The 27,851-nt window shown below is 38.8% G+C and overlaps 1 protein-coding gene across 1 annotated transcript in view; it reads right to left on the bottom strand.

Moving 5' to 3' along the window:
- Positions 1–27,851, bottom strand: part of HECW2 (HECT, C2 and WW domain containing E3 ubiquitin protein ligase 2) — a gene marked incomplete at its 5' end in the record, with an annotated part of 115,891 nt that overhangs the window by 57,816 nt on the left and 30,224 nt on the right. The window contains 5 exons of the mRNA XM_082483738.1: positions 2,174–2,316; positions 4,914–5,083; positions 6,966–7,041; positions 11,025–11,119; positions 24,476–24,583. Of these exons, the coding sequence (XP_082339864.1) occupies positions 2,174–2,316; positions 4,914–5,083; positions 6,966–7,041; positions 11,025–11,119; positions 24,476–24,583 (592 nt within the window). The remainder of the gene's footprint in view (positions 1–2,173; positions 2,317–4,913; positions 5,084–6,965; positions 7,042–11,024; positions 11,120–24,475; positions 24,584–27,851) is intronic.

The following is a 27,851-nucleotide window of genomic DNA, read 5'->3' as shown; positions in this document are numbered from 1 at the left end:
CATGTTAACCCAGGAGAGGATTTCAACTGTCCTTGACATGACCAAAATGAAAAAGAAGAAAGTGAAGATGTTTTACTTGCTTGACCAAAAACAAAATAAAAAAGAATTAGCAGCTGATTGTACATTTGGTACATTTCTACTTTATGTCTGTATTAACCACTCCTTTCCTTTGCAAAGCTTCTGATGAAATGTTGTCTGTCTTTACAATGTCTAGGAAAAAGGAACTCTGACAACTGATTGGCACGCAAAAACTGTAAATGGACAAATAAATTACAGATGAAGAGGCAAAAATAGCTGCAAGACTGACTTAATGTCAGTTCTAACAGCAGCACGGCAAAACCAAACTGAATACTTACCTATATTCTTACTAAACATTTTTTACACAGCCCTTCCTTTCCTAAAACGATTTGATATATCAAATATACAGAACTGAAGTATGGAGAAGAAAACAGGAAATGTCTTCCAGAATACTGGTTTGAAAAAACATAGACAAGAACTGATGAATACACCAAACAGGGAATTTACAGACTTCACAGCACTAGGAATCCCGGAGCAGAAAAACATTTTGGGGTTTAGCATGGAAATGTACACCCTGAACTAGGTTTTGAAACCAGGCTGTATCACAGTGCTTTTTTTGAGTGCCTTGCAGTGTGCAAATTTCTTGGAAAAAGCTGCTTGCTCAACTTATCACAATTTTTTGAAACGCAAAGATGAAGCATTTCTTAGAAAAGTTGGATTGTATATACACCTGAACTGACACCACTACAAAACAAATGGGCAGGGGTTTGTTGTTTTGGTTTGGTTTTTTTTTTTTTTTTAGTATAAATTCTATATCAGAAGACATCATCAAAATTTTAAGCTACTCTTACAATTTTATTCTTACTTTACTTACCAGTGTAACCACCACTTTGGAAACTTAGAGCTGAAAACTGTTTTCAAATTGAATTTGATTTTCTCCATTTATGCAACTTGTTACTTTGATGGGAATATCTGTGAAAAAGGAGGCCAGTCATTTATATCCTGCTTTTTGTGCAAAAGCATGATGATACTGCCATGCCCCTAAACTTTCAGGGAAGAATATATGCAATTTATTTCACCATCATTCCTCATGAGCCTCACGCAGTGGCCTTCAAAAGTTAAGGGAGACACATTAAATTTAGCAGACTTTGAGTTAGGTCCCGTACAAAACACACTTGAATAATTCAATTCCTCCCATTGTCTTTCACAGAATTATTTTTTCTAATTTGTTAAATATAGCACATAAATGTAAAAAGACCTTAACAAAATAATATACTCTACAATTACTGCTCTCTCTTAAATGTACAATTATACTTTTGCACACACTGCTGCATCTCTTGTAGACCTCCAGCCATTTTGCTTCACACCTGTAATGTATCACAGCACCTAATTACAAAGTCTCAGGCTCCTCTCAGTGCATATGGCTGTACGAAGGCCTTACTGGATCATCCACTTGACTATACTACGGTCCCCTCCAGTAACCGTCACAAAGTATAAAACCTCTTAAAAGTTTCTAAGTGACTTGCATCTTTATAGCATAACAAAGAGTTATCAAAAAATGAACAGAAAATTTTAAAAATAGCACAAAAGGTGAATTTTGAGTCCCATCAGTGCACTATTCATAGCAAAAGGCAATTTTAATTGTGTAGTACCACCAGCACTCTGAGAAATAATGAGTCACAGCCTTGCAGTTCTGGCCAATTAGCTGAACAGAGATTAAATATCTGACTATTAAACTGACAATTAAAAATGCTTGAACTCTAAAAGAAGTGAGACAATAAAATCTGCTTCTTCTAAAAAATTTGCACACAATCATGTAGTATTGTGATAATGCCTTGCCTCTTGACTAGCTAGCAGAGGGTCACGTTTTTTTGCGAGGGTCACATTTTTTGCGTGAAGACATTAAGCTGAAAATAAATTATAGACACACATATACACCAGTACGGCTACATGCATTCAGAACAGGGTTAGAAACAACTGACATCTTCCAGTCAGGCAACAAGGCTATTAAAATTCCTACTAGATTTCTTACTACAGATGCAGTAGAAATTCGCTGCTCTGTGCCAGTAAGCCGGAAAGGCTGCTCTGCGCCAGTATCCTAGCTGCTGAGTCTCCCGGATCAACAGAAGTTAGCATTAAGAACATATTAATTTACCCAATTGCATGTCTCTCCAACAGTCTCTGAACCGGTATGGTTAACTTCCCAAGAAAGCGCTTGATGATCGGACGACTCTTGGCAAATTTGTCTTTAACCTCAATTTCCAGGACATCTGTTAGAAGTGCAACAAAAGAATATTTCTGGAAGGAAAGAACATATTTGACACCAGATCAATACACCTTTATTCAAAAAGTATGTACATAATTACTACCAGTGCCCAGTGAACTCTGAAAGTAATGACTGATGACAATAGTTTCCATATTGCAAAATAATGTCAACATCATTTATGAAGCACTTTTTTTTTGCATATGTAACTAGCCTCTTAAGAGACCCATACCTTTTTATCGTTCCTTGAAAACAATTGCTCAGTAAGAAACTGCACTGGATAAAAGCACTTTTTGTGGTCTGCGTCAGAAAGGACAAAGCAACATATCCGAGGGCTTGCTTCAATTTGGATAGTAGAAAGCAAAAAGAGAAGGAATCCTTGCTGTACTCTGTCAGGTTACAGAAGAGTAGCCAGGTCAATGCAGGAGGAAGAAGGAAAATGTCTCACTCTAGGCTGTGCTTTGTGAACTTCCAACACCACACTTTGCATTAATTTTTTGTATGCATGACAGGAAGTCAAAAGGGCAATGTGTATACAGTATTTTCAGGAGCACTGTGACTAAAGGAGGAGAATTTTCTATAGATTTTTGCCTCAAAGTTAACAAATCTCAGCAAGCTCCAACAGAACCTCTTCTGCACTTGGGGTCTTTAAACAATATGGTGCTAATTTATAAAAGATTTCTTGATGTCTGGTAAGATCATTCTTCCACCTTTTCCTACAAGGGAACACTTTCACTGTTACTCTCTTCAGTCTAGCATCAATTTGCATGCAGTTTATGAATGCTTCATCTTTGAGATCTGTGCTGCTCTGCCAAGTCTGCCTGAAGACGGCCAAAAGATTCAAAAGTGGTACAGGGCAAATACATGAGCAGGCATGTTGGCAGACACACGCACACACACACGGTGTGATAACAAATTCCCTCAGGAAAGCAAGCTTAGGGACCAAAGATTTTTCTCTAGATTTTGAGATATTTCAAATAAACAAACAAAAAAGTATGGTATAACCTACGCAGGAAAGCTGAGGTCATCTGGTTATACTTTTACGTAAATCTGCCACCTTTAAGACCCGTGAGCAAATTGCAATCCAAGTACAATGCCTAATATGCATCTGGCTAGATAGCTAAGGATGTATTGAACAAGGAACAAAAGAAGGAAGAACTCTTCGGTTCAGCTGTAGACATCAGCTAAATATATTCAAAACTAGCAATTAAATTGGGTCAGGAATAAAAACACTTTCTCATGCTGGGCAACTGTTGGAGCTGGGTTCCTGTGATAAACAGAACTTAAAAAATTGTCACTCTCAGTTTGCTATAGAATTGCAAATTATTTTGCAGAAAGGAGTAGATGTAAACCAGGATCAATTCTGCACCACGAGGACAGCATATGTAATGGGATCATAAGCTGCTGGCGTCAGAGCATTGCTACAGGGAAGATACAGCAGTTAAAGCAAGCTGATATAATGCGTGCCCCAGTGAACATTATCACTTTTCTAATAAGCTTCAAAACCAAGAAGAACTGGAGGAGAAAAAAGGGGAAAAATAAGAGTAGATTTTCTTTCTATCTACTGGATAGATGGATGGACAGACAGAAAGATGAAGAATCTATTTAGAGATTACTACTCTGATTTTTTTTTTTTTTTTTTTTTTTTTTTAAGATTTTAAGACTTCCACACATCTACAGTCTTTCCCACAACCAAGTACCCAGAGCAGTGCTAACGCTGGCCCTGCTCTGTTCTGCTTTACTGCTTGTTTGGTTTGATTATGCTTTGTGGGAACATTTTCCAAAGCCCACTCAATTTTTCAATCTTCCTAAAGAGCGCATTAACATTAGTCAAACACAGTACAGGCATCTGCTCATTAGAAAACAGGTGCAGATCAAGAATGCTGCTCGCTGGTCTTGAAAGGGTTATGGACTTGGGTCAGTATTTATTTTCACCTTGTTTCCCACATAAACACATCTTCAAAGGCACAGCCTGGCTCTTTTGTGCTCAAAGACAGTTGTGAGGCCGAGTTCTGTCTCTGAGACCTGCATAGCCACCCAATATAAACACATCTGGAAAACCGGCTTCTGCCAAACTGCCCTTTTTTCCCCCCCCTTGCCGAGTGGTGCTGTAATGCCTCCCTGGGCTCTCCATCCTACAGCAATGCATACAGAGGCTACACCAAAGAGCACCCCCTCTGCCTGACAGAACCGAAAGCTTGCCACCTGCTATGCACAATGAGAGTATCATTTCCAAATGAACAGTTGTCACGATCACTGAGCACAAATGCTCACTTATTGTACCTTTTCTTAAAAGGGTCTTCTCACAACATATAATCCATTTTAATTAATTTATTTTTGCAATTTCAAGAAATCTACAGAGCTGTTGAGCGAGTTCAACTCTTGTTAGTAGAGAAGGGAATAAAAACCTCACAGCAGTGCAGCTTAAACACACAGCTTAACTGTGCAGATGATAGCTGTTTCTATCCAACAACAGGGTTCCTAAAATTACTACAATTTCTGTGTCAGTTTAAATAACTAGCTACAAAATAAGCTCACAGCCTTCAGAGAGTAAGGACTAATGCATAAAGAGAAAACACAAGCCTGGTACACTGCATCAGCTGGCAGACAGCTCTCAAAAGGCATACATTACCTCTCTGTGCCAAACAGGATTAGTTGTGTTACTGATGATAGTCGACCTTCTTTCCTGGCCATGATGAGCAAACGTGGGAAATGTACTTTTCTTGCCTGGCTGAATGGACATCTTTAGATAAGGATCAGGGTTGAAGAACATGCCTTTTTTAAGTCCAACTGCTCTAATATCTATAAAGCAAAACAAGAAGGAAGGAAAAAGGAACTCAGTAAATTAAGGCTAGTTTACAAAGTAGCGCATTCCTAAAATATTACCCAGGAAATCAATTCACCATAAAATACTGGATAATGCAACTTAAAATTACTCATAAGGTGACTGGATCCAGTGTACAGAAGACAGTTAAAGCAGGAAGTCAAGTGTTTTCCCAAAAGAACATAGGCAGGAAAGGTATCAACATCCCAATTTACATTTTAGCCTCCAGTCATTTATGAAACAAAAAGCATGAGCTTGTAACTCACCTACAAATGTTTTTCTCGGTATTTTAGGTATTTCAACTCTTAAAAAGAAAAACCAAAGACCACAAAAAAAAAACCATCCCACAGTACTTGTTCCGTTTCTGGATAAGGGGAAGGGATTAAGATAAAAAGTGCATGGGAGGCAATGTAGTGATCTCCCACTTTCCCAAATTGAGACTTAGATAAACATAACTTCAAATACTCATTATCGAGGTTGCTCTCGACTACGATGCACACTTTCTCCCAACTTAGAAGAAGATAACCTATCTCACATAAATGGAGGCAAAGTTTTCTGAAAATGCTTCTTTCTTCCTAGGAAAACCTCAGTACTGCAGCCCTTGCGACTTCAACAACAAATAATAACTTCCTCAGGTGCATATTCTCATGCCTAAGGACTTTAACGATAGCACAAGCTTCAACAAGAACAAAAAGAAAGAGGTACTTTTTTATATAATATTAGATTTTAATCTTAACTGTAAAATATTTCTCTGTTTAGGTTTGCCAAAGCACAAGATTTTAGTGTCTTTCTCCATTAGGTACATCAATATGCTGCACGCAGTCTTCGTGACTCCAATGCAACTGGCACATAGACACTCAGATGAACAGTTCATACATGCAAACAAAATTCACTGCACTAAAATGAAATGTCACGCCTGTGGATTCAGTAAGAAAAAAAAATCCTGCCCAGTGTTCAAAATTAAGCCACACAGTAGGACTCCATGAAATAAAGGGTAATTGCCTTTAAAAGCAACAAATTTGCACGTGCAAATGAGCAACCAAAATATGTGCCGGGAACTACGTTACAGACCTATCAGTCAATGCACCTTTCAAAATTAATTTAGGGGACTCCTCAGGCTGAGTCACAACCTTCTATTAGGCACAATAGGTTTTTCAGAATTCACAAACCAATTATTTTTATAGTACTCCATGTGAGTCTATACAACCTATCAGCTCTATCCCAGGTAACTGCTGAAAGACCATTTCAAGAAGCAGCGGGTTTTTTTCTGCTCTACCTCTACAATGTCTAAATGCTTTCATTGTCAGCTCTTCAAGATTCAGAAGCAAATTTTTTGTCTTTGCTTAAGCTGAATATGCTTCAGTCTCACACAAGACTTCCCATAGAATAAAGTGCTAATCAAAACGAGCAAGGCTGGTAGACTGTACCCCTACAGCTATTTTGCTGTAGCGACAGCTTAGATCTGTTACAAGTAAAGATTGTTTTCCTTTCTAAACCATTTGCAGCTGTTGCTTTTTCACTACTTCAAAGCGATGGAACCAGTTTGCATTTTATTTAGAGGCTAAGTCTTCCAGTCTTCAATCTGAAAAGAACTATCCCTTGTGCAAACGGGAAATTTCTCCAAATTTTTCATGCTGGTATGCATCAAATCCATTTCTTTCACTCCTGGAGATTCATGATTCTGGCTTGTTTTCAACAAACAGAAGTTCTAAAGAAATGACACCTTTCAAGCCACTAGAGTGTGCTCCTACAGAGGCTAATGAAGAAAAGTGTTCTATCTTTGAAGTTATTTAAAACAACAAATATGTTTATTTTTTATTAGCAATAATTTGAAAAACACAAAGTAGTGTTGTTTTTTACCTGATAGGGTAAAGCTGACTAACTTCCTAGAGTGCTGGGCTCCAGAAGCACCTTCATCCGTGCCTTCTACTCCCATCTAAAGAGGAAAAAAAAAATGAAATATACCACAAAAGTTTTCATCTGCTTTGTCTGTGCTTGAGGATGATAATGCAATTGGAAGTTAATATGCAGAGGAAGAATCTGACCAACTACTGTCTGCTACCATGGACAGGCAAGCTACAGCATCTGTTTCTAGGAAAGTATCTCTTATTTATGCCACGGAGTGCTCATACACCAATACTTGGAATCTTCCAAACAGAACATGTATAGGCTAATACACGTGCAGACACTATTAATCAGAGAAAAGGAGACTGTATTTTCTTACAGGCTTCCCTTTTGTAAAATAAAATCAATGGTTTGGATTGGTAATACATACCAAAGCACTGAGCTGGCCAGTGACAACGTGTGTAACTTTTGTCACTTTCCACACAGAGATAATTTACTGCACAACAAAAAAAGCAAAGACATCAAACAGAGACCAACAAAAACCTTCAGATCTATTAACACAGAAAAGTGCATCAGATATCTAAATATGAATGTGGTCCAAAAGCTTATGCTTCACAGATTTTATGGTTTGGTTTCTACTGACATCTGTCATTAGGTAAAGCACTACTTCAAAATACAAAGTTTCTGATGTATAAATGTCTTATTAATGTCTAGCTCTTTCAATTAGCAGAATAATTTGTTTTTCAAGACAGAGATGCGCATACAGCTGAGTAATCTATCATGGAGACATCAACAGAGCTATTTCTAAAGTCAAACTGTTCTGCAGATAGACACTGCACTCACTCCCAGGCAGAAGAGGTGACACAGTCTGATGAAAAAGCTTCAGCCAAATACAGTCCTGGAGATTAATACCAGTGATAAAACAGGAAGTCATTTGACTTATTCAACAATAAAAAAAAATAAGATGAATAAAAACTCAAACACCTATGTGCATAGAGGAAGTATGCAAAGAGTTTTGAGCAGCTCAACGGTTGTTTGAAGTTAATGGGTTGATAAATGATTTCTGGAGCCGTGGTAGCCGTGAGGAGCCTGCTCTGCACTAACCAAAAATGTAACCATTCCTTTTTATATTGCTTTAAGCAAGTTAATATCATTAGCTTTCAAATACTTCCCAGGATGATCAGCAAGCACATTGGAATTTCATCGGAATTAGCAAACAAACAAACTTCTCCCGTGGCAAAACTCTAATACTTCGTACGTTAACAAACAGTCAAACAAAGTGATGAAGAAACAGTGATGACATTGATGCCTGACGTCCCCATGGGCCTCAGTGGTCTTGTGAGGAACGCACCATGCCAGCAAGCGCTGCCACTCACTAACCAGCCCATTCCCTTCCCTCACTGCCAGCTTCATGATGCAGCCCCGTTCCCTGGGTAAGACATTTCTCACCAGAATGCTCAAAACTATCACTTTCCCACCCAGCATTACATCATTACCCCAGTGACTTTATATGGACGCATAAGCGGTGACAGTTGAGAGTCAAATTGCAAGGGCATCAAAAGCAATGGGGTCATTCCAGCCAGATCAGCATCCCCTCATCTACAAGCAGGTTCCCTGGAAGCAGCAAGGGGCACATTCCTCTGGGATGGTGACGCTGCCCAGGCAAGGCCAGAGGAGCGCTATCTATTTCAGTGTACTCTTCTGGGCTTATTCTAACATGCAATGTTTTCTTAAAAACGTTATTCATCCACAAAAACGCTTTCCTCATTCTATACCTATTTCCCTGCTACATCACTGACTCTGCTTGAGTAATACTGCTTACGTTGCTAAGCATTACTTCATTATACAGAAAATAGGATTTGCCCACAGTTCAGCTATTATGTAATGAATTGTAACGGTGTTCCCTAGCATTTCCATGTTTTTTCTATATACCCTTTTCCTGCTCCAGTATGACCTGAACAGCAATTTCAATTTTTCTGTATCAAAAAAGTATAAAATTTCACCCCAGCATACATGCTTAGATTTTTGCATTACAAAGGTTATCTCATCTGGTGTAACGCAGTGTTCCGCAGTGTTAGATCAGCCCTCGCATTTCCACCGGTTCAAATGAACACAACACAACGTCAGCTGCTTATCCAAAAATAAGATGGACTGAAACGCCTGGTGTGACATGCCATCAATGAGAGGAAAACCAGAAACACGTCTTCCACCAAGCCATGTAATGTGAAAACACATAATGATCCAAGTAAGCAGGTAGCTTACTGCAGCTGAAAAAAGAGTGTGGGCACGCCGTGACTCTCTCACCACTTCCACAAACAGCATTTCTGTAGCAACAGACAGGACCAGTGCCAAGAGAGCAAAGTATTCTCTACTACACAGTGCTTAAGCTCAACACCGAAACCACGAAAACAGTGTGAGGTATTAACATAGTAACAGGAATACTTACGCATAACTAACCCAATATGATATTTTTAGGAAGTCTCATCCGAGCTGACCTACAACATTCTCATCAGGGGAAACTAAAAGTTCACTATTACTGGAAGTCTGTACTGCTAGCACAAACAAAAATGTTTCTATAAAATTACACCCTCTAGCAGGAGTGTAAATTCTGTAGAATACCCAGGGCCCTGTGCTACCTTTCAAAGGGAAGAAATTTAAATAGCAACAGCCGGTCAGCCCCTCAAGATTGACCAAGGACTCTGAACGACAGGTCTTCAGGTAGCTCCCAAGTAAATAAATGCATATTCAAAGACAGAAGTTCAGATGTCCTTTTGTGCAATGAATCTCAAAAATACTGGTGGCCAGTATGACAAGGTCAAAAAAACCACACAAGTTCAAATAGTTCCTCCATCCAATATAATCATTCTGCTTCTCAGTAACAACAGAGTTCAGCCCTTAGCCCATTTTAAGGGTTACTTTGAGATGCATTTTTTTCCTTTGTTTGAAGTCAGGCTACCTTACAGTCTGTATTTTATAAATTGGTATTAAAGACAGTGGCTGTCAAGCTCATTAACTGTAACACGTTTTCTCCTGTAAAATATCAAGAGTTCACATGCCTGCTGCGAAACGATATTATTCATAGTCAGATCTGACAAAGAACTGACAATTAAATGATGCCATTACTGAAGTCTGTAATTTTAAGAAAAAGAAACATAACTTGGTATAATGAGATATAAAGTCTAGTACAGCACACACAATATCATATAGCCATAACGTGCACTTGTATATAATGTACAACACTGAAAAAGCACAGGATCAGCATAAAAGCTATTCAGTCTGAGTAACTTGTGCTCTACAGTATCTTCAGCATTGCAGTTGTCAAGACAACATCCTGACAGATGTGATCTTAAATATTTCTCAGCTAATGTCAATGAATCAAATACACTGTGAAACTTCACGTCAACTGAAGACCTAGCCTACTAGATAAATTACTTCCATCAAAAGCACCTGGATGCAAGTTTGGAAGGCTCTTCTTCCAATATGTATTTAAACAACTACAAAAACTCCTCTAAAACTTTTAGTATTTCTAAAGAACAAGTTTCATAATGAAAGCATAGTAAGGCAGTAATAATTCTCAATAGTCAGAGAATTATCTAAATTTCAGTGGTATACAAACACTCAAAAAACCTCAATAATTTTTGCCACAGCAGAGTTTACTCCAGTCTCATTTTTATACAAATAATTGCTATCTCAGCAACAATTTCATTTTTAATATTAAGAAATAAGAAATTGAGACTTTTAATAAGGATTCAGTTTGAGTTAGATAACCAGTGTGAAAAGTTTCTGCCATATTGTTAAATTACAGCAAACTGTAAGCTGCAAAATTGAAAGTGAGCAAGATCAAGTTCTTCGCATAAAAGATTTCAGCTAAGCTCAGTTATTTTAATGTCATTTTACCATGAAAAATACAAAACCAAGAAAAGCATTTCCCAATTTTAATGATTTCTGTCAGGCAATATAGTTTTTTGCAAAAACTGCTGTTAACGCTAAAACTAGGAGACATATCAATAGGTTTGTCTGACAGTTAATATTATCATCTTATAAAAACCCAATGAACTAACAGGCTGAACTTACCATCACAGCAGGGTTTTTCACAGTGATACATGGAGTAGTAGCTCGGAGGGCTCCACTAACACCATGGTAGTATTTAAAACAGATCTTTATTTCAGCTGGAAAACAAAACCAAAATTGCATTAAACTCTTCATGACTGACCCTAGGCAAAAGAGAGACAATGAAAGGAACACATGCACACAGGGAGTCATAGTTCACTTCTGTTCATGGAGTCCGAGTTTGGGCAGTTCCCCAATACGTTTTAGTTGTAAAAGCACACAATAACTGTAACCGAAATACACTTTTTCTCAACCTGTGGAAAACTGGAAACCTGTCTCAAAAAGTCTGAATAGAGTTTTTAGTTAAAGAGCTGGTAAATGCTGCCTTTTGGTTTTGCTTTTAATTTGTTAATTTTGACTATATTTCTACTCAGTCAGTAAAAAAAACAACAACTCTTTTTATCCAGCTCTTATAGCAAGATGTCCATGGTCACTACTGGGTAAGACATGTCTAAGTATTCACAAGCCACAATTCACACAAAGCCACTTCTGTATGGTTTTGTATGAATCCAGAGGGAAGGAAATGAGATCGGTACAGATCTCTGAAGACAAGTTCACGTCAACGTAATAGGGGTAATGTGAATTATTATTTTTCTTCAGATTTGTATGTTGCAAATCAAAAAATAATTACACGTGTGTTTTATTCTTTAATTATTTAATCATATGAAAAGGTGACCTCTCTCTACAGCCTTACACGAAGAGGTGATACTAAAGGTATTATATCTTGTTCATCTATGAAATAGTCAAAGCAGCTGCTTTTTTTTCTTCTCAAACAGAGCGTAATATATTTTGATGAATGCGTTAACATATATTATGCTGACATGATGACTTAAACAGTGGTGTCCTTTTTAGGCAGTTTGAACAGTTCGGGTTTTTTTTCATATAATTCTCAAATAAACTACTTACCCCTACAGTAATTGTGATAGAAGAGAGAACAGCACAGGTGAACATGTGCTAAGCGCCCCGACCCTGAGCAGCAGCAGTGGTTAAGCAACACGCCTTGCACTTCTTTCTCCTAACATTAGGCAAGGGCACAGAGAACAAAAAGGCTACAAGTGTCCCGCCACTCTTGCAGCCAAAACCAGGATTGCAGAGAATCAGGGTAGAGACTCAGGATACGTTTTCCTGCATTATAATACAACCCTACTTGCTGTAAGATAACTGTGCTTTTTGCTCTGAGTTGATTCTTACAAGATGGAGGAGAAAAGAAATAATCTATTCCAATCATTACTGTGCTCTTTGCTGCCCCTTCTTCCCTTCACAGAATGAATGTTGACTTACGGACTCCAGAAGTATATGCAGTACCCCAGCATCACCCTCACAAAGCTAAACGGGGGGGCAAGGTTGGGGCAATCATTCCCATGGTCCCACAAGATGCTCCTCTGCTTATATATCCAAGAAATGTATTACAGCTCCTCATCACAGCTTACACAGCACATTGATGTTGAGGTGCAGACACATGGCCTACATGCCTTTCATTCTCAAGTCAGCAATATCAAAATTAATTTTATTTGGCCATGCCTAGCTTGCTAAATCATCCTGTATGGATCTTCAATTGCTTTTATCCATTCCACCAATTCTCATATCACCCACGGACAAAATCAGTGGGAACCCTGGATTTCAAACCACTGATAAATATGTTTAAAAGCGCTGCATTTTTCATTAACTCCTCCAGGGCCTCACTGGTAAGATTTCACTTTTTGTGTAACCTGTGAAAGCTTTTACTATCATTTAGTATGCCAATCCAAAAATGCCCTTGATCCTGGTAAAATAAGAAAATAAATAGACACAACTTGAGGATGAGACAAAATACTGTAAAATGCAAGCTCCTAAAGTTTGGATTCTGCATTAGCCCTACAGGTATTCTGGCATTCTGGTAGGAGTGGAGATGCAAGTATGGCTGACCGTGGTGGAAAGCTGTTAATATGCTGTTCAGTGTACTCATGAAAGCTCATTCTATATGAGTAGCATCCATCATTCAATGATCTGTCTTCAGAAATATTTCAACAGGAAACTGAAAATAGAGCATCTGCTTATCTTCCCTTTGTGTGTTGGGACCTTCTGTTACTTAAGAGAAAAAAGTAACTTACCTAATTCTGCAGCTTCTATTTCTGCTACTATTTCAATATAATGAGCTATGACAAAGGGTTACCGAGACATTTGCTACTAGGATGATTCTTGTCAGACTCTGGAAGAAGTTGCATGACACATATCTGAAGGAAGCTTGAAGCGCTTTATATTGGAACACAGAAAAGGTGAATGTTGAACCACGTTTCTGGTCCCAGAATAAAGTTGTTTGTTAAACTGCATTTACTGCGAACAAAAGAGTATTATGTTTAACCGAAGCCTGACCTCCACTGTTGTTCCTCTGAATTCCTCCAATGCAGCAGAACAGCTATAATTATGGCTGCCCTTGATCCTGTGGGATTTTCCCTATCTGGAACAATCTCTCTGTTTTCCTTCTCCATTGGGATAACTCTTCTGTGTGAGGTTGATAAGGGTTTACTTCTGGGTACAGAAATGGCCACAGGCAGGCAGAAATTACAGCAGCCAGTTCAGACAGACCCAAGGATGTGCGTGAAAGTTTTGGCAGTTCAGTTCCTCTGACTTGGTTTAACAATATGTCAGTAGTTCTAAAATACAAAACTGCAACGTTTTGTATAAGGCTTTGAGACATACAGCATGATTCCTTGAGGGCTGAGGTATTTAATCACTGCAAGATAAAATACCAACTTATCCCTAGTCAGAAGGATCAGAAATCCATCCTGCAAGCCTGCTCAGCCAAAAAGGATTATTTATTTATTTGTAAATTTGCTGCAGTTATAGGTCAACGTTTATTTGCTATCTTCCTCCCAGAACAAAGAAGAGGCACCTCAGAACTACCCTTCAAAGGAAAGTGACTGGTTGACAGTGCCTCCAGGGATTTAGGAGGTGGAGGAGCTGCTGGTCCCGCTTCCTCCTCCTCACAGCTGAGTTCACACACACAGTCAAAACATGCTCTATTTACCACAAGTTTTACAGCAAAATTCAAAATGCAAACTGGATTTCGAATCGCCTACAAAGGTTTATCAGACCTTAAAATTATGGGTCAGGACCTGCAGGTTCTTCCTAAACTGAGCAATTCTGTTGACCTACCAACAATACCAATATCCAAATGGACACACAAGAATTTCTGGCTCACATAAAATTGGACTTTCAACACTTGCAAAAGTTGGCAGGATTTATACCAATTCCCGGACTCTCCACATTGTAAAATAAATATATTAAGTAACCAGTACTCAAGTCTTGAGCACCATTTAATCACACTGTGAACATATCGTGACTATATGAGGGAATGGTAAGACAACAAACTATTTCACCAACACTTCTACTTTGCAGCTACATTGCTCAACTTTACTGCGACCCAAACTATTTTTCAGAGAGTTTCTGGAGCTGCTGTTTATTCAGTCTGTTGTTGCTAGCTACCTTCTCTCCATTCATCACTTCTGAAAAGAACCTACCAATGGAAAGGTTATCCACTGCTGCTTTTCTATTCACAGTCAATACCGTGACGGTGGACAGAAGTTTGTTATATATTCTCACTACACTGACATGTACATTCCCCAAAAGGCTGAAATGTAACTCTACGAGCTTTAGATCCTCAGATTTCTTTCTCTAGATGACTTCTACAAGCATACAGTAATTTTACAATACCTCTGTGCGGCTGGTGATAGAAGAAAACAATGTTTGGTTCAAGAAATAGATCTGATGATCCCTTTTCATATAAACTGAATTTAAAATAAAAAACAAACAATTCTTCAGGATTAATTGCTAGAAATAATTAGAAAAAGCAGAGCACTTAAAAATACAGCATGGAGACTCTTTCTCCCACTTCCCAACAGCATTAATTTGGTTTGGGCTTTATACAGCACTACACGCAGGCACGGCAGACCTGCTGTTAGCATTGTGTCAATGGCATTAACACAAGAGAAGCTGCGCTTGAAATTCAGCACAAAATTGTAAAATGGGCTACCCATCACAAGCATGCAGACATTGCCAAAGCGAATATGGGTTTGCAAGACTGGATCTTGTATATAGCAAGAATACAATCCCTTCATAGGACCAGAGACAGCTAAGTAATTCTTTCCGTGGCTAATAATGCTAAAAATCGCAGTTAACGGTAAAAGAAACCTCAGAGGAACCCTGTCAGTTCAAAACAGCTGAGGATTTAGCTTTTTGACATTTCTTATGCTGTATTATGAGGAAAAAAAAAAGTGTTGATAAGAGTATTTTTTTCTTGACTGATGGATTCCTGAGCTCCTGATATACTGAAAATAGGTACCTGTGGCTGTTCCTGATAGAACACATCTCAGCTTACTACCTATAAATAAGGCCCCATAAATACACAGAGCTCTTCAGAAACAGTAAGTTCAATTACCTACAAACAGGACTTTAATATTCAGAGAATTGAGTTAAATACCATATTAATACACAGGCTTCCTCTGAACTCTTCCATACTACGAACTGCACAATAGCATGTGTCACCTACAGAGTTTTCCCAGTTTCTTTCATTCTTCCTACCACCTTGCTTTCATGTGTTTCCTTTAGGGGAAAACTTGCACTTCTCTTTTTTCTTTCCTACTTCTTCCCTCACAAGCTAATTGGCTTGCTTTGTATGTGATCTGTAATGAAAAAGTTAATAGCAGTAAATCCAGAAAGGGAGAGACACCTGACCTGACCACAGGACTATCTGCTGTCTCATTAAAGAAAAATATGACATTTCAGAACAAAAAGTATTTTCATTCATGGGGTAAAAAAATGACTGTACCCAGCTCTGTGTCCTCGATGCCACACATGCCCATTATCACTGACATTCCTGCAGACATCATACACACCACAAGAAATTCCTTCTTCGTTTAAAAATAAGAGAAAAATGGAATTGAGGTAGCTATGATTCTTTAAAAGATACCACACAGTCATATAAAAAGTTATATATATGCTAATTAATCTGAAGACTACGTAAAACCATAATACCCTTCTTTAAAAGCCAATAGCTGTTATCATTTTATAACCACAGCTTCATAGCTTAGGTCCGTTACATAAAAATGTTGGAATTAACAAAGGTTTCTGGGACTCAAACGTTGACATTTGAATTTCAAAAGAACTCCTGCATGAAATTATAGCTTTGTACTTCCCTCTATGGACCAAACTCTCTTGCCTATTCAATAATAAAGAGATCAGCTTACACCAAATAATAGCTTGCTTTTAAAACATCACTAATTCCCCAAAGTCCCCCACTTCAACTACCTTTTTCCTGCCTTTAATACTTTAACTTGGCCCATCAGAAAATTGCTTTAGGAAAGAAAGATACTCAGAATACATAAACTTGGAACGCATAAACACATGAATATAATTCTAGAAGAATGCAATCTTTCCAGGAGACTGATAATTCAGGAAAACAAATGCGTTCGCTCGCTGTAAGAACAGTTTGCTCCAGATATACCCCAGTCAAATGAAATGCCTATATTAGAGGTGGAATAACCCCACGCTCCACTGAGAAGGGATGGGCAGAGACACCTCCAAAAGACAAGTGAAATGCTAGTTGGGTTATAACAGTCTGTGGAGGTAAACGGTGCTCCCAGCAAACTGTATGGAAACTGCGCAGCAGCTAACACTTCCTGGACACGGCAGCTAGATGCCAGAAGTTACCTGGGCTGAACCCATGGCTCTCTGCAGATATAAACATATGCCCTCCAACATGCAATGAGGAGAGAGCTGACGTCAAATAAACTCATCTGAAAAATATAAAAGCATGTTCTGCAAAACTTATTTTAAAAAATTTTGTCACCAGACCAAATTAAGTCACTTACATTCAGGCTTTACAAAGCTATAAAGGGAGATGCAATCCAGGGAAAGCCACTGGCTTAAACCCTGATTTTTCCCAGCTGAACCCATGCACCTCATCGACAACTGCAGGAATTTAGAAGTGCTCTGCATATCCTGCCAGAAGAATTTTATTTTTTTCCTTAGCGTGACAGTTGAGTGAACACAACCTTTTTCTTTGGACATCTAGCATTCTACTCTTTGCATCACTTTAAGCATGTACCTTTTCGATTAATTCCTACTGGGAACAGCACAGCGCAGCAAACAGCAGCAGAACACAAGTGCCAAAGCTGGCTGCCTCCGGGTGCTCGCCGTCTCTCTCAGCAGGTATATCACAGATTTTATTTTACAAGAGGAATGATTAAAAAACCAAACCGAAACAAAACAAAACTAGAACGTGACTTAAGCAGACTTACAGAAAGCTTTTTAGATAAACTAGGATCAATAACAGAAAATGTTTATGTCCCAGTGGTCTCTCTTCATCTAACCTGCTTTAAAGGAATCTACTTGGACAAATGGTTGTTCAGATAACAGAGCCTACCTATCCCTGCCAGCCCCGCTCACTTTGCTGTCACTCTGAGACGTTCTTATTTACAGTCACAAGCATTGCCTATTATATTTCAGTTTGGCAAAGCATTTAATTATCATTTAACCTTTAAAACAAAACACCGGGGGTATTATGTGCTTAAGGAAGTCAACAAGGCTTGCCACAAATGTAAAAAATATAAGACCCGATCCTGTTTCAGTTATTTGTGATACTCAAAAATAGCCGTTAGGAGACAACAGATATAAATAGCAGAAGAATAACAGAAGTATTTCTAACTCAGTGAATGTGTTTTTAAATAGGGTAGGGACAATAACCATGAGTCCCCAGACAAACCACTGAAAGGGCGCTGGTTGCAGGGCGCTATACAGACAAGTGTTCCAGGCTCAGAACAATTCCATGTGAGAAAACAATGACCTTTATAGAACTTAATTTAAATAGTCAAAAAATATAAAGAATGCATACAAGTAATGAATTATGTTGATAGAACATTCATTAACATTGACCATTTTGGTCAAAAACACTAAAAATACTAAACTGTGCTCAAAGCTCTAATAATAACAGCTCTTTGCTACAGCAGCCCTTAAAAGCTAAAAGCACACCAAGTTCAATTATTAAATTGTTGGGTTTTTTTTCCTTCAATATATATTAGCTTTTTTAACAAAAACAGGATCCGGAAGTCCGCTGTGCTAGCTACAAAGGAGGGCAGTTTCAGTATCAATACACTATTTTTGCAAAAGTTATAATTTCATGGAAATAGGGACAGAACACAGACAACGCCACACAAAACCTCACTTGTAACATGATAGCAGTGTAATGCAAACACATATATTTCCATGTTTTCTGAATGTATCTCATAGTCTACTCATGCCACAAACTCGAGATTTTAAGTACAAAACAGACAGCGTCTGTGCAGTCACTGCATCCGAGTATCGCAGCATGGCACCAGGAGTAGTTTAACCACAAATATCCCAAGGGTTTATTTGGAAATGATTGATGCGACAAGACTGGCAGTCTCTGGATGAATCCAGCAGCTGCCACAATGGATTACTGTTCAAGACGTAAAGCCACAGCATTGGTAAAGAAAATACATGCAAATCAATATATTTCTATGCTACTCACAGTAATGACTATGACATCAAATGTTATAAATAACAGCAAAAGACATTACACTACAGGTAAAGTAGGTGAAGGTGTTTCTTGTGGATATTGTAATTAATACTCATGGGACAAAGGCTATAACTTATAAATACAAGTCCAATACAGTCTCAAAGAGGCTCTTGGACTATGTCTGCACTAATAAACCGTGCAGGACCACGGTAAAGATTCAAGTGCGAGTGCACAACCACTCCAACTAAGGGGGAAGGGTTGGCTGCATGGGCGCGATCCACACCGCGTCACTTCTTCCCAGCAGCAGAAAATAGCCCCTGGCCTGTTTTACTTACTAGAACGTGTACAGCTTTTAACGTCTGGAGACTTTGCATATGGAAGTGGATAAGCACCAGTTACCTGCTGTGTGACAGTGACTGTACTATACTGAGTCTCCCTCACTTGGCACCTCTGACATGACCTGCCCTTCCCCATATTGCAGAAAACCGACTTAGAAGCCACAGTTTATAAATGAGCAGCTTTTATCATCTAGTCTTCATAAAACTCAAGCTTCCTTTCACATGCTTTTTCTATCACCAGTTTTTTCACGGATCATTTCACTCCATCTTTCTTTCTAGCTCTGTTCTCCATAAGGAATACCATCATCTCTGTTCCACCATGGTGCCGCAAAGGGAGCCCCTGCCATCCCAAGCTCATGGACTGCTACACCCAGAGAAACAGTCCACCATCTAAAAATCACTCCTAGGGCAATTGCAGCCTCTCTTGCACCAGAGACTAAAAGTCCTGCTGTACTTAAGGACATGAACAGCCTGATGCTATGCTAAATAACAGATGGCCACACCAAACGTGAAAGCATTAAGCTGTGTTGCACCTTCCCACTATTGCCAACTCCTTGAACTTGTTCTTTCTTTTTACAGGAGAAGGATGAAAACTGTTTTTGTATAGCTGCAGCCACGTTTAGCAATCCTTCCGTAGTTTACACAGCAAACAACTTGAGGGAGCCGTCCAGTGAGTCATTGTTTTCCTTCCCTCACATTTTAGCAAGCAGGATGTTTTAAAGCCACCTCTACCACATAAGGAAACAGCATCTCGGGCATACTGATGCTCAAATTCACCTTCTTAAATCTCTAAAATGACTGAGTTCCCTTTCATGCTTACATGGCAATTCTGCTCCTTCCCCAGGAAAAAGAAAGAGGAACACCTGCCTCCATACTGGTTGGCTCTGCAGTTCAGAGCCACTTACTTTGTCTCAAGGTGACAGCTTAACAACCCCAGCTGTTTGTGATGGCGAGCTGGAATTCATGCGTTGCACGTATTTTCTTTCTCTTTTGCATACTCTTCCCCCCCCCGACCCCTTCCTCAGCCATTCCCCTCAGAGGCTGCTTGTATTTCTGGAATACATTAAGTCCATTTCCCATTATTTTGCTGTTGATTACTTTGATTCTCCCTTTTCAGGGTAGAGTCTACAGAATTTCTGGTGTTGATTTTTGTCTAAAGCAAGTGAGAGTTTTCTTTGATCATCCTTGTTTTGCTAATTTTGGATGCTTGTGGGGGGAATTAATGTCTGCTTTTAGTATGAAGATGCTGAGACTCTCCCTGCCCTTCTTTCTGCAGGTTGCTTGATCTGAATAGAACAGATGGCAAACTATGCCTTCACCCATTACTTGCTTGGGAAGTAAGAGATGTTGAATCCACAGGGGAGGATTTTAAGAGGAATAAATGGAATGAACGGAAAATTGAGTTACAAGACCGCAGATACGCAGTAATGCAAAATTCAGAAAAATGCTTATCCAAGGCCTACCTTCAAACATAAGCATAAATTCCACAGACCTCACTGAAACTATCAATGTTTACAGTTATGCTTATAGAAAAACAGCTTCTCAAATTAAGGCATAAGATGTTTTTCTTAAAAGATACAAATCTGAGGATTGCAGAAGGAATTTCAGGCCCAATTCATCTGACTCCCACTGATTAACATTAATGCAATTAAAATGGAAATACTCCTTCTGCATAAGATTCATTTGCATATGGCTTGTTAGCAATGCTATCATCCTCTGCACTTTGCCCTACAGAGATCTTACATTACTGGCGAAAAGATATGTAATGCCCCTAAGCTCCAACAGCGCTAGGGAAAAAACACAACCAAAGTCTTTGGGATAACGTGCATGATGACTGATTGAACTCATCATTCAAAATTAGTAACTTCTGTTCCTTTTCTTGCCAAAAAGACAGACAACTTCAGGCCAGATTTGACTGGAAATCCTAAACAATTATTGTAGTTATTTAGCATAACTCTGTTAACAAGCATCATCAGTCCTTGTTGCCAGAGCTGATTCAAAGCTTCTCAGGCTTGCAGCAAACATCCGCCTCCTCTGCTTGTGTATAAGTAGGGAGCATGCCAATCATATACATATAGCAGTATATAGCAATATATATATTAAGCACTGTCTGTGCTCCAAACATGAAAGACCTCTGGGCAAGAAATCCCTGTAGAGACATAAGGCCAGGTCCAACGCAGCTATAGACCTAGCTTACCATCAGCTAGGATGATGCCGGACCTTCTCTAGATGTCAGAGCAGGAGCAATAGCTAGAGGACTGGGTCAACAGTAATGTCATCAAGTTCAAGAGGGAGACTTGCAAGTCTCAGCACCAGGGGTGGGATGACCCCGTGCATCACTACAGCCTCTGAACAGACTGGCAAAGCTGCAGCCCCGCTGAAAAGGAACTGGGCTCGAGATGGACACCAAGTCGAATACAAGCCAGCACATGCTCTCCTCGCAAATACAACAACCTCACAGGCTACGTTAGGAGGTGCATGGCCAGCAGACAGATGGAAGTTACTGTTTCTCTCTACTTGGTACTGGTAAGGAATACTGTGCCTAGTTTTGGGTCCCTAGGTTCAAAAGCATGGAGAAAACGGAGAGGGGACAACAGAGGGCTACAAAGATGGTTGGGACAGAGAAAACACACTCTATGAGAGGAGGCTGAAGGAGCTAGCCTCGTTTAGTCTAGTGACCAGGAGATTAAAGCAAGATAAATATCATAAGCTCAACTCTTTCCAGTTTTATGAAAAGATTTTAAAAGGGGCAATGGCCCCAAATTTAAGCTTTGGCCGTTCAGATTGGATACCAAAGACATCTTTTTGGCTGGAACAATACCGCAGCACTGGAAAAGGTTACCTACAGCATCTGTGAAATCTCTGTCCTTGAAGGTTTTCAATACTGTGCTTTATAAACCACAGCTGACCAGGTCAAGTGTTGATCCCAGTCAGAGCAGGAGGTTGGATGCAACCAGCACTCCTATGCTGCAATTAGTCTCCAGACAAGTTTAGATTGATCCATTTACATATGTTGTCCACACTGGTCCCCCAGACATTGTTGTGCCTTCTTGGAGCTGCTGCTTCAAAAACTCTGGGACACTGCTGCTGAATCTGGGATTGTCCTTTCATTCCTAGAGAAGCACAGTCAAGTTGCTAATAGTCTGCTGCGTGTCATTACTGAGAGGAGTAAATATGACAAACTCCTAATACCATGACCTGTATCTGATATAGTCTGCCTCTTAGCAAAGATATTTCTAAACACAAGAAATCTACAACTGTAGAGTTCTTTCCAAAATTTGGAAAATAATGGCAGATTAAAGCATCAGAGATACCTTAACTTCAGTAATCAAGCACATATTTACAGGTGATGGTAGCCTCTCTATTTGCCTCTCCCTCTAGCTTCCTTGCTATGATAGTGGCATCACACGCAGTGTCACATGCAGTGCTACACTGAAAGTACGAATTATATCAGCACTGCAGCAGGAGGAAGAGGCTAACAGGGGACCTAAGTTTGTCTCCGTGGCTGGCACAGGCTGGGCAGTGTCACAGCGAGAACCCTGAGAGCACAGCTCTTCCCACACCCAGCTGTACCTGACCTGCACAGCCACCTGCTGCGTTTGCCTGAGCTGTGATTTAGTGATCTGAGGAATAAAAAAGAAAGAAAAAAAAAAAAAAAAAAAGAGCAACTGCCTGTAGTTACATCAGAGTGGCTTCGCCACCAGCTACAAGAAAAAGCCTTGCTGAGAAAACATGGTCACATATCAATGGAGCCTTCCAGTTCAAAAAGTGGAATCAGAAATTCAGTTAAGTGTTTCAGTGCAATTTTTGGCCTCTCACTAGAAACACAAGTGTCACTGCTGACATATTTATCTGCCATACTATGTGCTATAGCAACATATGCTCATAAACATTCCTTTTTACAGTTCTCACTTGCTGCATAACTGCTTGTCTCTTGTTCATTGTATGGCAACAGAACTGCTCATTAGTATAGCTAACTGCAACCAAAGAACGTATATCCTGCACTCTTTCTATCAGTTGGTTGCAAAGTGCAGTTAGTTGCAAAGTGCAACGTCAGTTGCAGCTGATTTTAAGTCAAAACTACTAGGTCTTGAAGCATTAGCCTAGGTTACTCACATGAACTAAAAATGTTGTTCAAGACTAAGCTCCATACATTATGGAGCAACACATAACCAGCTACAGACAAATATGCTTGAAGTAAAACTGCCCATATTGGCAACAATACTGATAGAGAATATGTACAAGAAAGATGAGGCAATGAACTCTTCTAATATACATTTTAAACTGCTTTAATATACCACTATCTTCAGCACCAAGAAAGTTACTAATATTCATCTCTATTATTTTCTTGATCATCTTCAGTTCAATCACTTTTTCCTGTAACGAACTACTAAAATTGAATTTCATTTTCTCCTAGTAAAGCTTTTTTGTCGTTGTTAAAGAAATGTGCTGTGTAACGCATAGAGTAACTTGGCAAGGTTCAATGATGAGTTCTAGAAATAAGAAGTTTTAGTAATTATTTATAGTATAGGGTACACAACACCTCTTGAAATACATGTATTGCTGTTATATCAGTTAATTAGAATAAAAATTTCTGCCAAGACCTACAGTTAGCAGCACTGTACTGTACAGTGAAGTAATAGAGTGGGAGCATTTTTTTTTTTAATTTATGAAGGAAGAGTCATTGCCGTGAGGCTAAACAGGTGGTACAGCAGCTCAGAGCTCTTTTGGGAGTGATTGCCACTTTGATGCTTGGCATATCAGAGTTTCCAGCAAGCTCAGACACAACATCCTATGATTAGAACATCCATTTCTTTAGGGGTTCACATACTTTACATGGTAAGATAGCTCCTTTTCACCAAAAAGCAACAAACAAAGGAAAAAACATTATTTTTTTTTTTTTTTAAAAGTACACAGCAGAGTGGCTTAGCCTCCTATAAATCCTGGTCACCTAAGGGAGTAGTATAGCTCTCACATTTGAAGCTTGGCTACCAATACTCCTTACAGATTTCAACTGAAGACTTTTTCTTCCAGTCACATAGAGACTCTCAATATCTCAAAATTGCCTAGTAGACTTCCCAGAGCAACAAAACTTCAGCTGAGAAATCCTGATGCAACTGGACAGGAGGCTGCCACTTCCTAGAGACAAATCTAACCTTCATGCTAACAAACATTAGCAAAAACTACTAGCTTCATTACCTTTTCCTTTGTGTGCATTTACCATTAATGTTTGTCCAGCTGAAATTCTAAAATTCTTGGGAAGGGACTTCATCTTTCAATGCATATATACTATATGACATTGCACAAGGCAATTTCTTCCTCCCTTAAACTGAAGCACGCTGTCTAAGAACATCCCTAGAATACAAATGTACATCTAAGCTCAGCTCCATTTTTATAATGTCCAAATGCACTGGAAAATGCTGCCCCTTAGAGCAATATGACCAATTCCTTTGGTTTATCAGAGGGATTGATGAAATGGATATCAAATGCCATCCTGTTGATTTGCCTTGACATAAAAGCATGCTTGCCTTTGGATAGGCATTGGGCAAATGGGTACTCACATTCCATAAAATAGGGGCCAGGTTCAATTCGCCATACAATCTGTCCTTTTTGTGTGCCAGTCACTCCCCGATTCTTGGAATCCCAGAAATTGGCTGGAGAGTTCTCATCTGGAAGAGGAAAGAAAAAAAACTGTCAAGTAGTATTTATAATAGTGGTTTTCTTGATTTTCTGTTTCAAGAGGCCCAGATACAAAACCCGACTTGTGCTAAAAAAAAAATATCAAACTAACTGGCAAAAGAAAAACGACTTCTGTAGTTAGATCAATTTATGCAGAGTGAGCAGACATCCATACAGCCAAAGTAAATATATGGTTTCCTGTAAGAGGTAACCTGCCAAGGTAAAGTATTACATTTCAAAACTTCCCTAACAGAGGTGCTATTGGGAATGTACCGCTAATTGTAACTTCATCACAGAGTAACCACACCGTTTTATACAGCGGTCATCCTCTATGATGTGAAAATCTAGCATTCATTCCCTAGCTAGGAAGTATGGAATTGCAACTAGAGGTTTTTAATGTATTCCTGTGTTTAAGGAACTAGAGAGAATATTTGTATACATACGCCAAAAAATCTGACACATTCAGTTTCCTGAAAGGTAGAGTATTGTTCCTTATCAGTGAAGTAGAGTTAGAGGCTCAAAGAGCAGAACTGTCACTTAGTAAGCCCGAGACACAAATGAGAGATTCCGCACAACACATTCAAAAGAGGAGACCAGAGAAGCAAATAGTAAGTATCTGCAGATCAGGTTTACAATATCAGTATTTTCCCCTCCTGAACTAAGCTTTTTGTCCTATCAGTAACAAACACAGGTCTTGGGGTTTGTTTTTTATTTACCAGCCTGTATTCAGGCACCCAGAATGCTGTATGAATGAAAGAAAACCAGAGTGAGAAGTTCTTTGAAAGGGCACAAAGGGTACTTAACAATGAGCCAGAGGAAGCTGACATAAATCCAACTTCTTTTGTACAGGAAGTTCTTTGAAAGTATGCATCGTAACGTTTTACAAGTGCATTTAGGCAGCTATTTCTTAATTAGGCAATTATATCTGCAACCTGAAACACAACATCCTAATTCTTTCCAGTGCTACTTGATATTCTTTAGGCTTAAAATTTAAAAAAAAAAGAAAAAAAGAAAAAAAAAATCTGTTCTATTACATACATTTGAGTGCATTCCGCAATCTTAAAAATACTTCACTAAGAACTTAGTCTACTATGGCTGTGTTCATGAAGCTCCTATCCATTCAAGCACGTTTTCTTTGTACTTTGGTAGGAACTCCTGCATAAATAAGATTAGAGAACTGTCACCTACATTTTAGAAATCCATACGCTACTTATCAAAGAATAATAAACAATGCAGCTTTATTAGTTTTATCTTAAAAATACAAACTTACGCTGAAGTTTGTATTTCTCCTTTTCGTTCTGACTGCTCATCTCATCTGTATCTGCTCATCTGTATGCACAATATCTCTCCTGAATCATTAGTGCAATCTACACATTCACATCCCACCAAACTGACATGCAAGGCATTACCAGGCACTTGCTCAAGAGTAAGTTACACACCCTGTCCACAACCTGGAAGAGCTCTGGAGAGTCAAGAGACAGCTATGACGCGCTACTGACATTTTTATGCCTCCAGGCATGGGTGACTTTGATAATTTTTAGAAAGCTCTGGTCTGAACACCTCAGCAACATGGTGAGTACAGAATAGTTTTGTAATTATCTGAATGACAACGAGAGGGGACAGGAGGGTTCTCCTAACACCCGTGATCCTCAAGCATTTAACACCCTCAGGCTTAACTTTTCATATGGAATCAATGTGATAGTACATAAACTGTATACACCATAAAGTCAGGCACATAAGTAAAAACTTATAAAACGCATACTTACTCTTTACAGCAAAAAACTTTCAGAGTAAACAAAGCTGTATCTCACCTATGTATTTCTTTTTTTTCAAAGCTATAGAGAGAGGAACTCTGAAAGTATAGGCTGTAAATCATCCCATGGACCTCCAAAAAAAAAAAAAAAAAAAAATCTCTGTATGTGGTTTGCAATAACACTCTAACCGAAACAATACACTGCTGACATTTATTTTTTAATGTGCCTTCCTAACCCAAGGCCCCACTATTATCTTCCACAGACAGAACTCGAGGAAGCCGTGAGATATAGCTTAACTTCCAGCAAATCTGCACTAGTGCCTACTTTGGTCCACTCTACAAACTTGGTTATCCAAGCAGATAAAAAAGTGAGCAGATTTTTTTAAAATTCCAGTTATCTGAAACACAGATAGTTTTAACTTATTCAGTGTTCTCATTACTTCTAGGTAAATTAAGATGTATTGCTTGACAAAAAGACACCCCGCCAACATGCTCTATTTCTTCTGAATTTAATCAATTGGAGAAGAGTCTGTTCATCATTCTAAGCAGAAGGACAGCTATTTGGTATATCTTGTTCAACAAATCAAGGAACTCTGAAGCAATGAAATGTGCCTTTAACAGTGAGATTTCCAACATTAAGGCACAAGCAATCATTCTTTGTTTTTTTTTTTAAATCAGTAACTAAGTAACATCAATGGTAATTTTTACAGGGACATTAGTGAGCTCAGAAAAGGTCCTATGTGAACTGAGTCTCGCATTCTGAGCCGATAGTTACAAGAAAGCAGAACGTTTTCTTACACGTTTTTTAATAAAATCCAACATTTAAGAAAGTGCCTGGATTTTCAGCCCTTTCATGAAAGAATAGTCTCCTTTGTAGCAATGAAGACTAAACCATTGATACTCTGTCCACAGGCATGTTGCCACTGCAACAGAAGGTGATGGAGACAGAGGGATGAAAAAATGCTGACAGACCACTGCCGGTCAGCAATCGACTCAAATTACAGAATTTATTTTGGACAGCTTTGATTTTCTTCTGAAACAGCTGATTATTTTTTTTTCCTACTTTTATGATGTCATTCACATAGAGGAAAAAATAACATTACTAATGTATATGGAAAAATAACTTCAAACCTCAGTTCATGGATTTTAACAAAACAAACTCAACAGCAAAAAAAAAAATCAAATAGTATGAAAACATTAAAGTAGACTATATTGCCAAAATTTACTTATCAACACTGCAATAAAAAAAACAGTTAAACAGTGATGGTAATATTGGTAATAAACGGTCTTGGTAATATTCAGATGCGGAAAAAAAAAAAAAAAAGAGGTGCTTGAGAGCACAAAAAGCAGTGTCAGAATTACCACTACCCCATCTCTCCTCTTCCCCAAAACATATATATGTATGTACATGTGTATACACCCACCCACACACACACTATATATATATATATATATATTCCATAGGGAACTTCAATTCTGAGAAGTTCTAGTCCCCTTTTAGCAGA

This window comes from Vanellus vanellus (genome assembly GCF_965231255.1).
Source record: "Vanellus vanellus genome assembly, chromosome: 5".
Classification (NCBI taxonomy): Eukaryota; Metazoa; Chordata; class Aves; order Charadriiformes; family Charadriidae; genus Vanellus; species Vanellus vanellus.
Note: the sequence above shows the minus strand (reverse complement) of the source record. Positions and strands in the feature narration are given on the sequence as shown.